A 15,758-nucleotide genomic window follows, 5' to 3' on the forward strand; every position below is an offset into this window, starting at 1 on the left:
CCTGAGTGGGAAGGGTCACTCCCCAACCTCCTGAGTGGGAAGGGTCACTCCCCAACGTCCTGAGTGGGAAGGGTCACTCCCCAAGGTCCTGAGTGGGAAAGGTCACTCCCCAAACCTCCTGAGTGGGAAGGGTCACTCCCCAAACCTCCTGAGTGGGAAGGGTCACTCCCCAACGTCCTGAGTGGGAAGGGTCACTCCCAACCTCCTGAGTGGGAAGGGTCACTCCCCAACCTCCTGAAGTGGTTAAGATACCAGTGCCGAATGATATAAAGTTCTGGAAGAACTTTGAAAAATGTGAATGGTAAAGGTGTAACTGTTCCAGTCTAGCCCCCTCTCCCCGGCCATAGCTCTAACCATTTTGTTCCATGCCTGCCAGCTATTTTGTGTGGTTGCTGTAACATGCCTGCCAGTCATTGACGCGGAAAAATAACTTGACTCAGAGCAGGGTCATGGTGACCACATACCCTGTTGTGTTCTGTTTGTTCTGAGGTCTGCTAATCTTAAGAAATTCCACAAAGCTTCACGTAGGACCCATCAAATTAAATGTCAATATGACCTGTTGAGTCTGAAATATCTGGAGTCAGAGCTGACCACCAGGCAGCACTTCCGGCACCTGTGTATGCGCTCATTGTGGGTTTTGTGGGGGTTTTTTCTTTATAAGCTAGAAAGATATTTATTTGATGTCACAGTATCAGACCCAATTCCAAACTATGTCCCTGGTCTGACCAGTGCATTGAGTTGTGCATTCAATAAACCATCTGTCTGACTGAGAGAGAGAAAAGATACCAGTGCCAAGGGTAGTCTACCTCTCTAAGAGTCATGGCCAGGGAAACTCGAGCAGCTCCCGCACCACACGGGCTATGGCCACTACGGTGATTGTGTCTCAGCTTTATGCTCTCTCTGCCATGGCTGCCTTTACAGTCCCAGAAGGGACTGTGCAAGTTACTGGAAAGAAAATTATTACCAACAGTTCTGCTTAGCTATGGACCCTGTATGCTGTGATGCAACTTTCCAAACTGGTACAGTAGTGGTACAACTATTGTGGTACAACTGCTTTGTTATTGGATTTAAGGCCCACTATGCAGGAAGTTAGCCACACTGGTTACAGTAATCTAGGACAAAGACCAGAAATTCGGGGTGTTGAAGGCCTCTGCTATAGCTTTATTAAACAGATGTGATGTACCTGGAAAATTGCTTGCTAAACAATTGTGTTTATCCCCAAAGATTATCATCCTTGGTCATTGCAAGGAAAGATTTTTTTCCCCAGTGGGTGGTAGTTACTGCAGATACTAGTAACCGGCCAAGCTGCTGAGAATAAATGGCTATTGTCATGCTATAATGCTCAATGCTCAATGGAAGGAAATAATCAGATCTTTATATCACACCCCACCCCACCCGACCCGCAAGACACAGGTAACATGTCAGAAGGAATGGAAAGAAAGTAGGAGTTGGAGGAAGGGGTTGTGAGTTGGGGGTTGAATAGTCATTTCCTCCTAACTGAAGCATTCCATACTGGTAGGAGGAGGGACACTCATAAAACCTAGGAAGCTAACGAAACCTGTAAAGCGCAGGAAGTTCAGAAAGTTATAAGACCCCTCCCCAGTGTTAACAAACAGGAAACAGCTGCTGGAAGATACTCTCTCCACTGGAGCTTCTTATGGACAGGCAGAGAGCCAGGGATGCATCTTTCACGAGTCGCCTTTGAGTTATTTATGTTCCTTTAACTAACCCCAGTAAACTCACTGGTTGACCAATCTAGACTTAAGTGGCATTTGTTTAAACTCCAGACAGTTTAACACTGATCTTTATGTGTTTTGCTTCTTTAAAAGATGCCCAGTGGCTTTGTGTGCATCCTTTTCATGTTAATTTGGCAGCACCACGCTCAGCCGTTCAGCCTGTTTCCTCTCAGACCCTACCCTACACTCCTCTCCTGTGGGTCACAACTGCATGGGAACCCCTGTGCCTGGGATGAGCCCCAACAACCTCTAGCTCCCCATCTCTACAGCAGCTGGGGTCCATGCCCACTTCTGAGCCTGTCAGGATCTCTGCTACATAATTGCTTATCTGCAGGACATGCACGCAGCGACCTCACTGCCCACCCACTGCTAACTGCATCCCAGAACATTCGTACCAACCCTGCCCGCTCTCCCACAAGCTGTCCCAGAGGTTCCTGTTTCCTGCACATCTATGGCAACACGTGGCATCCTCCAGCTATCTGATTTCTGGATATTTGCTTAGATCTCATTGTTGAATGCTTTGGATTTTTTCTAATGGCAACTCTTGAGCCCTTTTGGTTTCCTTTCTTTTAAGTTGCCTTTGAGATCTTTACCCAGGACTCCATAGAGATTGCTATCTCTGACCGATTTGCAAGCATCCTGTGCAAATTCTAGGTATCGGTTCACTCATGGTTTTAAAAACCCGCTCCATTGGAGCAATCATATACATGATCCACTCCTTTAAAGAATGCACACCAGCAGATTGTGATACGGGCAGCCATCAGCAATGTTTGAACATTGTTCTCACCTTAAAAAGGGATAATCATGCTTATCGTACCTCATCTCCTCTTCATACCCCGTCTCCAGCCTCATCAGTCGACACACTCGCAATCTGCTCTAAAGCTCACGTCCACTCTGGAGAGGGTAGCTTCTCTGGACACCTCCTATCAATAGAGCCATCTAATCAATAACCCTTTTGTAAATGGCTTCTTGCATTTAACACAGTTGTTGTAATGTCCAACAATGGTGCAGCACATAACAGTGCCTCATTCCTCTCTGTGGATGAATAATGATATCAGTTATTAAGCAACCAAGTTTTGTCTGCTAATACCATTGTAAATATTTGTGCACACATCTGTGCCAATGGATGCTTTTACTTGAATATTTGTCTAATAGTGGGATTTCTAGGTCATATGGAAAATTTATGTTTATTCATGTTTTCCAAAGTGACTGCCTCATTTTACATTACCACAAACTGTGCATAAGGGTTAAGATTTCTCTTTACTTTGCCAACACTTGTTAATGAATTGTATTTTTCTGTTCTACATATTTCATTGCTATTGTCAGTGTTTTATCTGATTAGGCACACAGTAATTGTAAATATTATGAAATAAAGGTGACATTTAAATACATAGATGCAATATGTAATGATCAGTAAATGTGACATGGCTGTCATCTCAGATGTTTGTCATTTGTATTGAGAAATTTCCATCATTGGAACCAAAAGACATTATGTTAAATGAAATACGCCAGCCACAGAAATACAAATTCTTTGTGTTCTCACTTAGATGTGGAAGTCAAAAAGTTGCTCATTGATTTCATAAGAGCTGGGTGTGATGTCACATGCCTTTAATCCTAGCCCTTGGGAGGCAGAAGTAGGTGGCTCTCTGTGAGTGTGAGACCACCCTGACCTATAGAGGAGTTCTAGGCCAGCTAGGGCTACATAGTGAGACCCTGTCTTTCCAACACCATTAGAGAGGAGATTATTGGTGAAGAGCCTAGGGAGTGGTGGAAGGTAGAGAGGGGAAGACTGTTGTGTTTAAAGATGCAGTTGGGTAAGTGCAATAAAATTCAGTATTCCATAGCACAGCATGAAGACAGTAGTTAACATCAGTAAACTATTTCCAAGCAGCAGACAGGAGTTTGAACCTGTCCTTACACTGATGTGCACATCTCTGGTGACTGACATGGACAAGGTATTTTCTTCAGATGAATATCTACTCGAATTCTTGCCCCTTTTAAATGAAAACACACCTTTGTTTTTAATTCTGTGTATATGTGTGAGGAGAGAGCAGATTCTCATGAGTGCAGAAGCCCAAGGATCACAGAGGCTTCAGACAGCCTGGAGTCAGCCTAAATGCTCGGCAAGAGCAGTGCTTTCTCTTAGCCACCAAGCCCCTCTCCAGCCCCACTTGCCCATTTCAGATAGAATTATCCCTCCTTCCTCCATTGCTGCTGCCATCCGATGTATCCGTTGTATCCACTAGGTTTTTGTGCCTTAGGGTCACTGCTAAGGCTCCCGTATCAAACCAAGGGTTAAGAAGATTTGCTCTCTGCTTTCTTCTAATAGTTTTATGCTCCTGACTTTATATTTAGGTTTTGATCCATTTCAAGTTCACATTGGTACGAGGTATGTGTTTGCGTGTGTGTCCATAAATAAATAACTGAAAAAAACTGGCTAGTAAATGTCTTCTTAGTGTCTGAACTTGACACTATGTTAACACATTATGATATTACAGTGTGTAACAGAGAAAGACAAGCACAGTTCTTGCAAAAGGTGGCCACCAGTTAAAGGGGAAATTACAGGGGAATAGTCCAAGGGCACTTGAACCTCAGCCAGCAGCACCCTAGCACCTGTCTAGGGAGGAACCCCATGGGCTATAGGTCCCCAGTTAGGTTGACCCATATCTCACCCTGTCCCTCCCTGTGGGGCGGGGTTCAGTATCTTCAAGAAGACTTCTGGGGTCAGTGACCAGGAACAAAGTCTGGAAGCTGGGGATTGACGGAGCAGAGCACACAGGTGGGTTCTGATGGAGCACCAAACAGGGAGTCAGGGGAAGGGGCAAAAGCAAGGTGACAGGGTACAGTATGAGGAGTAGGGGGCAGGATGACAAGAGGGAGGAGATCCAGGAAGCTCAAGAGCCCCGAAGGAGCTTCGGAAAGCCATTGCAGGCAGCTCTGGGGTGAAGAGAAGAGGGCCCTGTAAGAGGATGGCTGGCGTTCCTTGCATTGGGAGCTAGAAGGATCAATCAGTGGCTACCAAGTCCTCCCTTGCCTCTATGGTTCTGCTGAAGGTTCCTCCTCCACATTGCCCATGTGACTTCACAAGAGAGGATTCCAAATGTCTGTGGCATTGCCTTCCTACTGGCTAAAGCAGAAACACATTTGGAGATAAGAGATTATAAAGAGGGAAGCCGGGTATAGAGGGCAGGAAAACACTAGGAACACACAATACTTACATTAAGATTCCAGCCCCACCTTCTGAAAAACTAGTAAAAGGTAAGTGGTTGGTGGAGGTGGGGGGAGGAATATGAAGTGCTGGGAGAATTTAGGAGTCAGGACAACAGACTATCACCTAACACCGTGGTGGTGGGTGCCTGTCATTACATGTCAGAATCCAGGTATTAATGGGATTAATGTCATTGTTACGAGCTCTGATCTCGCCAGATTCTAACCTGATTTCACTACCTCTGGGCCTCGGTGGGAAACCCCTCCCAGTGGTATTCCTCAACAGAGGACTGGGGTGTCGCTGTGACTCAGTTGTTACACATGGAACACTCTGGTGGGTGCTGATAGCAGAGGAGACTGGGAGAAGGGGCAGGGAACAGGGGACATGGGACAGTGCTCTACACTTCTTGGTCAAGGTACCTCCGAAACTAAAAACACTCTCAAAATAGAAGTCTAGGACTGAGCAGTCCAGTTAGAGGGCCAATGGAATGTCTAAGTAAGACTACAAGTTCTGCCTGAACCTCCTGGTGTGGGTGGAAGACATAAAGCAGTTCCTCTGTTGAGAAATACCACTGGGAGGGGCTTCCCACTGAGGCCCAGAGGTATCGAGGTCATCAGAGCTCATAACAATGACAGAAGGCAACATGTGTGGCTTGGGGGAACTTTGCACGTAACGGGGCCTGACAGCCTCGCCTCTGGGTAAAAGGAGATGGACATTTAAGACTCCTAGCATCCCAGAGACCCTGCCCTGCGTGCATACACAATATTTTCCTGGTGACTTGGGGACAAGGTTGGGGGTAAAGATCCTGACTATGTCTGCCTGGGATACCTGACTAGGGAGCTCCTATAGCCTTTGACGGCCGAGGAGCCATACTATGCACATGGGACAGCGAGGGGCGGGAGAAAGTGGGCAGGGTTGTTCCTGTGCTGCCGATGTGGTCTGCAGTGGCCACCACCCTCAGTGTGTGGCGGTCCAGACTGCATCACCAAGGGCTCGGTTTAAAGGAAAGGAGCACCCCAGGTGTTCCTGAAAGCCCAGGTTTGTACCCGACTTTTAATGTAACATCTGATTTGCTTAGGGGGACAAGCTCAGAGTGGAGCATGGCGCTGTTGTCATGCCCATTTCACAGTTGAGACCTGGGGCAATTTAAGCAAGATAGCCAAGATTGTACAAGTTGTCCTTATGACGCCATTTACCAGGATTTGAACCCAAGACAAACCCAATGGCCTACACTTTGAACATCTACACTAAGTCTTTAAAAGCAGCCCCAAAAGGGTCCTTTATTGTGGGAGAGATGACTCAGATGATAGAATTTGTCCTGCAAGTGCAGGAACCTGAGTTTAATCCCATAACCCATATGAAATGTTAGCAGCCATGGCCCAAGCTTGTGATCTGCTGGGGAGGCAGAGACAGGGACGCCCTGGAGCTGGAGAGCTGTCAAGCCTAGTGAAGTCGGCGGTTTTCAGTAAAGGTCAGAGAATTTGCCTTTCAGGAAAAAAAAAAGTGAGGAGTGAAGAGAAGAGCGCTGGAATTTGACTTCTTCCCATGCATGCATAGATACATGGCACACACACACATACACACACATCCTTACACAGATACACAAACACACATACACATACAAACAACTTCATAAAAGGGGGTTCTTTTGCAATGAGTATAATGCTCTGTTCCACCAGGATCCAAGGCTTTGTCGCATTTGGGGTTCAGTTCTTGGGCTGATATGACTCATGTCCCTGGCTGAGGAAAATGTTCCTCTTTTGAAATGAACTGCCAGAAAGGCCCAAACATGGGAATGTATACAGATAAGAAAGTCCACAGGAGTATAAAAGGTAGACAGAAGAGAAGAGAAGCCAGCCGGAGCATGACAGGGGACCAGAGAGCGTCAGGAACCATGAGTGAGGAGAACCCAGAGACTCCATCCCTGCCTTCTGTGTGAATCACAGGGGAGAGCCAGTGGCAGGGACATGCTAGGGCTGAGGGAAAAGCTCCTGTGAGGCACTCAGTCAGTTGAGGGTTATACTCAAGTCCTCTCCTCCCCTCTGCTGTGTTTCAGAGCCATGGGGCTGGCACAGATGAGTCTGGCCTTGGTCTGGGCAGCTGTCATATTAGTTCTACAGACAGCAGACACAGCATCTGCTGTGAGGACTCCTTATGACAAAGCGAGGGTGTTTGCGGACCTGAGCCCCCAGGAGATAAAGGCTGTGCACAGCTTCCTGATGAACAGGAAGGAGCTGGGGCTGCAGCCATCCAAGAAGCTGACTTTGGCCAAGAACTCCGTGTTTCTCATTGAGATGCTACTGCCCAAGAAGAAGCATGTGCTGAAATTTCTGGATGAAGGGGGAAAAAGCCCTGTCCGGGAAGCCAGGGCCATCATCTTCTTCGGTGCCCAGGATCATCCCAATGTCACTGAGTTTGCTGTGGGGCCCCTGCCACGGCCCTGCTACGTTCAAGCACTGTCCCCAAGGCCAGGGCACCATCTGTCCTGGTCATCAAGACCCATCTCCACAGCGGAGTATGACCTCCTCTACCACATGCTGAAGAAAGCCACCACGCCTCTGCACCAGTTTTTTCTTGACACCACTGGCTTCTCATTCCTAGGCTGCGATGACCGGTGCTTGACTTTGACCGATGTGGCGCCGCGTGGTGTGGAGTCTGGTCAGCGTAGAAGCTGGCTTATCGTGCAGCGCTATGTGGAAGGTTACTTCCTGCATCCCACAGGGCTGGAGATTCTTGTGGATCACGCCAGCACAGATGTCCAGGACTGGAGAGTGGAACAGCTCTGGTATAACGGCAAGTTCTACAACAGCCCAGAGGAACTAGCTCGGAAATACGCAGTTGGAGAAGTGGAGACGGTGGTCCTCGAGGACCCACTGCCGGGTGCCACAGAGCAGCCACCACTCTTCTCTTCCTACAAGCCCCGGGGGGAATTCCACACGCCAGTCACTGTTGCAGGCCCCCACGTTGTCCAGCCCAGTGGCCCCAGATATAAGCTAGAGGGCAATGCTGTGCTCTACGGAGACTGGAGCTTCTCTTACCGGCTAAGATCCTCTTCTGGGCTGCAGATCTTTAATGTACTCTTTGGAGGTGAGCGTGTTGCCTATGAGGTCAGTGTGCAAGAGGCTGTGGCACTATACGGAGGACACACGCCTGCAGGCATGCAGACTAAGTATATTGATGTTGGCTGGGGTCTGGGCAGTGTCACTCACGAGTTGGCCCCTGGTATTGACTGTCCGGAGACCGCTACCTTCCTGGATGCTTTCCACTATTACGACAGCGATGGCCCTGTCCATTATCCACGCGCTCTGTGCCTCTTTGAGATGCCCACAGGGGTGCCCCTTAGGCGCCACTTTAACTCAAATTTTAAAGGTGGCTTCAACTTCTATGCGGGTTTGAAGGGTTATGTGCTGGTGCTACGGACGACATCGACAGTCTATAATTATGACTATATCTGGGATTTCATCTTCTACCCTAACGGTGTGATGGAGACCAAGATGCATGCCACTGGATATGTCCATGCAACCTTCTACACCCCTGAGGGGCTGCGCCATGGCACTCGGCTACAAACCCACCTGCTTGGCAACATCCACACCCACCTGGTGCACTACCGTGTTGACCTGGATGTCGTAGGTATGATTCACTCCCAGACTCTCTCTCAGCCACTCGGCAGCTTCTCATTAATAGGTTCACTCCACAGGGGATGGTCTGAGAATGAGTCACATCGGTGTTATTTTTTTCTGTCTGCTTCCTAGCAATATGAAGCAGCATGTGTCCCTGAGGCATGAGCAAGTATCCAAGGGTTACCCTGTGTGTGGAGTGTGCATCTCTCATTGCCTTGGGTTCAGTAGGTTGGTATATATGGAGTGAGGAAGGGGTCAGTGTCCAGGTAGATTCTGAAACCTAGTACTTTGAAATGGAGCTCAGCGCCTTCTAAGGTTGCTCAGTGTGTTTCATGGATTAATGATGTCAGCACAGAATGACACCAGGGATTTGATATCTGGTGTCAGATTTGATAGTAGAGTAATACCCGCCCCCCAAGGCCAGATAAATGGCTTCCACCCATTGGGCCTCACTTGACTTCAGACCCATAGTATACTGATAGTCCTTGGGGCTGTACAAACATGAGCATGTACAAACCATGCCCCTGTGCCATGGTTCACACCACAGAAAATGTTTCAGAGCACAGCTCTCCAGAGACCTGCAAGGTTTCACGTGTGTGTACCACATGCCATGGCTGACCTGAGAACTGGCCTCCACCTCCCCTGGTTTCTTTTCCTTTATGACTGCCATCACCATGGTGTCCCATCACCAAGCCATTGCCAGCTGTCAACACTGCTTCTTCTTCACTGCTGGGCGTGGTCTAGGATAGACATCTTATAAACAGGAAGGTTTCCCTTCCAATATTTGAGTCTCACCATCTGTTTCCTCTCATGACCGCCCCCCCCCCGACACCCAGGCACCAAGAACAGCTTCCAGACACTGAAGACAAAGCTGGAAAACATCACCAATCCCTGGAGCCCAAGTCACTCCCTAGTCCAGCCCACACTTGAGCAGACCCAGTACTCCCACGAGCACCAGGCTGCATTCCGCTTTGGACGGACTCTGCCCAAGTACCTGCTCTTTAGCAGCCCCCAAAAGAACCGTTGGGGCCACAGGCGGAGCTACCGCCTGCAGATCCACTCTATGGCTGAGCAGGTGCTACCACCGGGTTGGCAGGAGGAGCGGGCTGTCACTTGGGCCAGGTGAGGAGACCACTGAAGGGGCTGCCTTCAGTGATTGTGTGTGCCTGTGTGTACTTTGTTTCTCCGGGCTCTGAGCTTGTGCGTGTTTGCAGGTGTGTACTCTTCTGCACTTGGGGAGGGAGGGGTGGCGCTCACAGGACTTTTGGCCCTTGAGTGCTGACGGGCATTCTTGAAGACTCCCAGGAGACAATCATAATCATCATCTGTGGAAGCAACAACTTCCCCATCTTTGGCCCCAAAGGTGCTCCCTGAGAGACCCAAAGGCAGCCCCAGTGCCCAGAGCCCCCCGACCTCTCTTGTCTGCAGGTACCCCTTGGCTGTGACGAAGTATCGGGAGTCTGAGCGCCACAGCAGCAGCCTCTACAACCAGAACGACCCCTGGGATCCCCCTGTGGTCTTTGAGGAGTTCCTTCAGAACAACGAGAACATTAAAAATGAGGTACTGATCCCATCCCCGCCCCTGCCCACCTCAGGCCCTGTGGTCTTAGAATTCAGGCTTTTCTCGTGTGTGTTAAGGTTGGGGTCATGATAGATCCACCCATCTCTCCAATGGAACTGAGAGCATCTTGGGAAGTTTGTAAAGACATCTTCAAAGCCAAGCCCAAGTGCCCTTGGATAGTTGGTACCCATCACTGCCCTGTCCACTAAAGCCTTTGTCTCACCCATAGGATTTGGTGGCCTGGGTGACAGTGGGCTTCCTGCACATCCCTCACTCAGAGGATGTCCCCAACACAGCCACACCTGGAAACTCTGTGGGTTTCATGATCCGGCCCTTCAACTTCTTCCCGGAGGATCCATCCCTGGCATCTAGAGACACTGTGATAGTGTGGCCCCAGGACAAGGGCCTCAACCACGTCCAGCGCTGGATCCCTGAGAACAGGGATTGCTTGATGTCTCCGCCTTTCAGCTACAATGGGACCTACAAGCCTGTGTGATGGGTCTGACCCCAGCCTCCGCAGCATAGCTCCAGAGCTCACAAAGACTGGAAAACAAACAAACAAACAAACAAAACTTCTGTTTCTATCCTGCAGGCTGCTTTTTAGCAGCAGGGGAGGGCTGGCTCTACTCCTGTTTCATTACCATACCTGCCAAAGACTTCCATGACCAATGCAATGGAAGATCACAGAATTCTCCTCAGGTGGGTTGTGGGGGTGGTGGTTAAAACATTTGAGGATTTTATCTTCCTATCAGGAAACTTTGGGGGAAATTCTCTCACCTCAACAATAGGCAGGAGAAAGGAATGTCATGTGAAAATCTAATAAAATGACCTTTGCCCTTTAGACACTGGTCTAGGATCTGGGGTTTATCCCATGATCTCCTTTTAAACACACACGTTGATTTGTTGCAGTTTTGTCTGTAAAAAGCCTAGGGACAACCCATGCCAATGGGCTGCTAAACCAGATCAACCTTCTCTTTGTTATGAAGGAAAAAGGCCATACATGGCTTAGAAGAGCATTTTCAAAAGCACTCGAAAGATAACAGGGTCATAAAAACCAGAGGGCAATCAGGTCCTGTGAACCATGCCTCCCCGCTCCTGCCCTGCAGGCATGTGTGTGTGTGTGTGTGTGTGTGTGTGTATGTATGTGTGTGTGTGTGTGAGAGAGAGAGAGAGAGACAGACAGACAGACAGACAGACACACACACACACACAGACACACAGACACAGAGAAAAGCAGTCACACATGGACCATGATCATGGGGGAGGTTTGTGACAGCTAAGGTGATACAGGCTGCTCTCTATGCCTTCGGCTCAATTGTGCTATGAATCTAAATTATTCTAAAAACAAAATTTTGTGGTTCCACCTATATTCCACCAAGGAGCATTGGGAAGATAATGGTTGCAGAGGAAAAAACCAGTCCTACTGATAGTGTAAACATTGGTAAGTAAATAACCCCCAACTCATGCTCAGGAAAGCAACACAAGAAAGTCCAATGGGCTACAGAAAGGAAGAATGAATGAATGAAGATATGAAAGTAAAAGGGAATTTGTTACCAAGGAGTTTGGAGGGTAAGAGGATAATGAGTAAGATATGACCAAAGTGTCATCTATGGCTAAAATTGTGGAAGAAAAACTTTTTAACTTTTAACTTTCTTTAAAAGACTTATTTATTTTATGCATGTGAGTACATACCAGAAGATGGCATCAGATCCCATTACAGATGATTGTGAGCAACCAGGTGGTTGGTGGAAATTGAACTCAGGACCTCTGGAAGAGCAGTCAGTGCTCTTAGCCACTGAGCCATCTCTCCAGCTCCTGAGAAGTTTTAACTTTTTATGAATAATGCATTTGCATCATTTCCACCATTCTCCCTTCCCCTTTCTGACCTTCTCGTGTCCCCTCCCCCACACTTACTCCCAAATTCATGACCTCCTCTTATTATTATTGTCACAAAGTCAGACAGGAAGACAGACAGACACACGCGCGCGCGCGCGCGCACACACACACACACACACACACACACACACACACACACACCTGCTAAGCCCATTTTGTGTTGTTTATATGTTGCATGTGTGTCGGGCTGACCATTTGGAATTTAACAACCTGTCAGGGAGATTTTTTTTCATGAAGAAAACTGACTCCCTCTCTCTCGGCAGCCACTAATCCCCTGTAATGCTGCATCAACTGATAGGGTCTCATCATTTTCCTTGGCCACACTCTCATGGCACTGGGCTCGTCCTCATGCGGGTCTTATTTAGGCCTTATTGTTGAGATTTCAGGGTCAGTTTCCTGGCTATGTCTAGAGACCATTTCACAGCAGAGGTTTCCTGTCCTCCAACTCTTGTGGCCTTCTGCTGTGATTTTCCCTGGGTCTTAAGTGTAGTCTGCACTGCAGATGGGTCAGCTGCCGTCGGGAAGGCTACGGTCCCTCGTACTCTGCAGATCACCTGTGGATCTCTGGGATAGTCCCTTTCTGTTTCAAAAATAAGCTTACCTAGTGAGGGCTGAGAGCCACACTTCTCTGTGAGTATAAGGACAAACAGCGGCTCTCAACCTGTGTCTAGTGGCCATCGGAAAACATGTATTTCCAGTAGTCTTGGGAACTGAGGCTCTGCTCAATAGCAAAATTACAGTTATGAAGTAGCAACAAAAGAAATGTAGGGTTTGGGGTTCCCAAGACTATCAGAAATATGTGTTTTCTGATTATTGCAACTGACAGTTGAGAACTGTTGACTTAGAGGCCAATCAGAATTCATACTGGTTTAGGAAAGAAGAGGCATGCATTCTCCTCTAGGGCCGTGGCCTCTCCAATCATGGTAGGTTACCAGGTGTGGGTTCCCTCCTACTGAGTGGGTATAACGTCTAACTAGACAGGTGTTGACTACACCCAAGATAAAAGTGTTGGGAATGTCTTGTCATGGCTGTCATTGCAGTGGTTCCCAGGCATCTCAGCTAGGTGGGGCTGTTCATTGCTTTTCTTCCTTGGCAGCTTGCATAGGACCTTCTAATACTATGAAAGCCAGACCTTAGAGGTGAGACTTCCAGGCCAGCTCTAGCTTAGTCCCTCCCAGGCCTGTGTCCAAAGGGCAGGGTGTCTTCAACAGGGTGTCTGAGCCTTTTTGTACCTCTCTCAGAAGAAAAAGAGAATTTTCTACAGGTTCCTCCACAGGGATTGCAGTCTGGAGACTCTGAGGCAATTAACCACCTATAACAGAAAAGACTTCTCAGAATCCTTCTACCTGTTCACAGGCCAAAGGAGTAAGCCAGGCCTCTGGACTTCATCCTGCCTACAGGAGTGAAGGATGCAGCTAGAGACCCAGAGGGACCTTGAGTGGAAGGTTATATTCAGATGGAGCCCTCTTGTATCAGAGACAGGCACAAGGTAGCTACCCTGAGAGAATAGCCATAAGGAAGGGCTTCTGCTGGTTAGGCTATGGAGAAACCAGGGCCTGTGATAGTGACATCACCAGCATATGAACAAGCATTGAGACTTCTTATGGAATCTGCATGGAGCAGAGTCTATTAGGCATCCCTACACCCAAATACAAGGGTGGACAGAATGATAGTCACAAAGGTCTACCCTGACTGCAAGCAAACCTGCCCTGCACATATTACTGGTGGCTTAGGGATAGAATTGGGCTGCAAAACCACTGGCCATGTCTTCCCTAAAAAGTAAAAGGAAGAGGGCACCTTCCTAACTCACTACCTGGATGACCTAACTCCTTCACAGTCAAGGGACCCAGACTTGCTTACCCAAATGGGAAGCCAGAGAAGGCTGAGCAGGGCAGCATTCTCCCATTCCTGCTTCACAACTTACCTAGTCCAGGCAGTCTGCAGTGGCCAGGACCTCTGATGAGCTGGGGTTTAGGCTGCATCGACATTGTTCACTTTAAAGAGATATGCCCAACATTCCTTGTGGTCCTGGAAAGCTGACATGGCTTTACATGACTCTCACAGGCTTTACATGACTGTGAGCTTTCTAACCTCCACGGCCTTCAGGATGCACACCCTGCTGCTTTCGTCTCTTGTTGAGCAGTTATCACAATGGAAGCCTAGAGAATTTAAAGGATCACATAGGTAGTGCTTAGTCGTGTGATTTCCCAGGACTTCAACCCAGGCAGCTTGACCCCCAGAGCCCGAATTTTTAATATTTATGCTAAAGTTCGAAATGCATTCCCCAGATAGTAATTGTTAAACTGAAGGTAGTTTTTCTGCCATCATAGCCCTCTGCCTCTCCAGGACACTTTGGTTCCTTTAGCACCAAGCCTTGGGCTACTTTGACTTGTGGTCGATCTGCCAATGAATCTTCTGCAAATGATAAACCAAGAAAATGGGAAATCGTGAGAATTTATCTACATAATACACACCATAAGACATTTGTAGGTGGGGAAGGAAATAGATACACACACACAGGGGCCTGAGCAGCAGTAGAGGTGAACGGAAACCCAGAGGTCACAGCTCTAGCTTAGAGGAGGAAGCTCACCTGATAGGCTAGCTTGGAGCAGAAAGTGCCTACGTTGTCTCTCCTCTGCTGCAATCCAGAGCCATGGGGTTGGCATGCAGGAGTCTGGGACTGGGCTGGGCAACTGGTATCCTGGTGATGCAGACAGAAGTAGCAGAGTGCCCATGTGGTCCTGGATAAAAAGGTCAAGGGATTCCATCCATGGGTACCCACAAACTGGGGTCAGTGTGCACCTTTCTGATGAATCAGAAGAAACTGGATGTTGACATTGGCCAAGAACTTAGTGTGTCTCATTGTAGTGCTGCTCCCAAGGAGAAAGGGTGCTGGAATTTCTGCACATCCCCTGTACACAGGACACACGCCCCAACCCCAACATTGCCCAAAGTTGATATTTAAGAACAATGAACACATTGAAGAAGAGGTACCGAAGCAGTCTGCCCTGTCTTGTTCTGGCCTGAGTCCTACCTGGACCAGTCCTGGAACCCAGAATGTTGCTTGGTGTATGATGAGAGCCAGGGCTCATGATATGACACAGCCAGATCCACTAGCAATGATGAAGAGTCTTGAAGCCAGCATAGCTCCTTCACAGTCCCAGCAACGTTGAGTGGCTTGCTGCGATCAATCGCTGTCCTATCTCTCCCTTTTGGGGTTCTGTCTCTGTGTGTTGCATTCTTGGGGACTTTCTGCATTTTGATTAAATTTATGTCTGAGAAAAATGTCAGTCTTTTAAAGGAAAGTCCTAAAATTAACTCCACCTGGCCACTGTTTGGAAGTCTTCCTTATGCCCTGAAGCTAGTAATCACGTAGCTAGATGAAGCCATTACTCTAGGAATCTCCTTAGGGCATCTGCCCCTGAGTGAGCTCAAGCAGTGTAATTGGTGCTGGGCAAACAGAGACAACTGACAACTCTGACTGGCCAGGTTACAGACTCAAGGCTCCTTTTTAAAATTATTTTATTAGATATTTGCTTCATTTATATTTCAAATGCTATCCCGAATATCCCCTATACTCTCCCCCACCCTGCTCCCCTACCCACCCACTCCCACTTCTTGGCCCTGGCGTTCCCCTGTATGGGGCATATAAAGTTTGCAAGACCTAGGGGCCTCTCTTCCCAACGATGGCTGACTAGACCATCTTCTGCTATATATGCAGCTAGAGACACGAGCTC

General features: G+C 48.2%; 1 protein-coding gene across 4 annotated transcripts in view; it reads left to right on the plus strand.

Annotated features, from left to right (window-relative positions):
* The window catches only part of LOC110316610 (amiloride-sensitive amine oxidase [copper-containing]), a 24,018-nt gene extending 13,052 nt beyond the window's left edge, over positions 1 to 10,966 (plus strand). For all 4 annotated transcript variants that reach the window (XM_029535554.1, XM_029535553.1, XM_029535555.1 and 1 more), the window contains 4 exons: positions 7,001 to 8,574; positions 9,401 to 9,686; positions 9,993 to 10,125; positions 10,355 to 10,966. In XM_029535554.1, coding sequence (XP_029391414.1) covers positions 7,005 to 8,574; positions 9,401 to 9,686; positions 9,993 to 10,125; positions 10,355 to 10,621 — 2,256 coding nt within the window. In that variant the 5' untranslated portion in view covers positions 7,001 to 7,004 and the 3' untranslated portion in view covers positions 10,622 to 10,966. The remainder of the gene's footprint in view (positions 1 to 7,000; positions 8,575 to 9,400; positions 9,687 to 9,992; positions 10,126 to 10,354) is intronic.
* The last annotated feature ends 4,792 nt before the right edge of the window (positions 10,967 to 15,758 follow it).

This window comes from Mus pahari, chromosome 2 (genome assembly GCF_900095145.1).
Source record: "Mus pahari chromosome 2, PAHARI_EIJ_v1.1, whole genome shotgun sequence".
In the NCBI taxonomy this organism is placed as follows: Eukaryota; Metazoa; Chordata; class Mammalia; order Rodentia; family Muridae; genus Mus; species Mus pahari.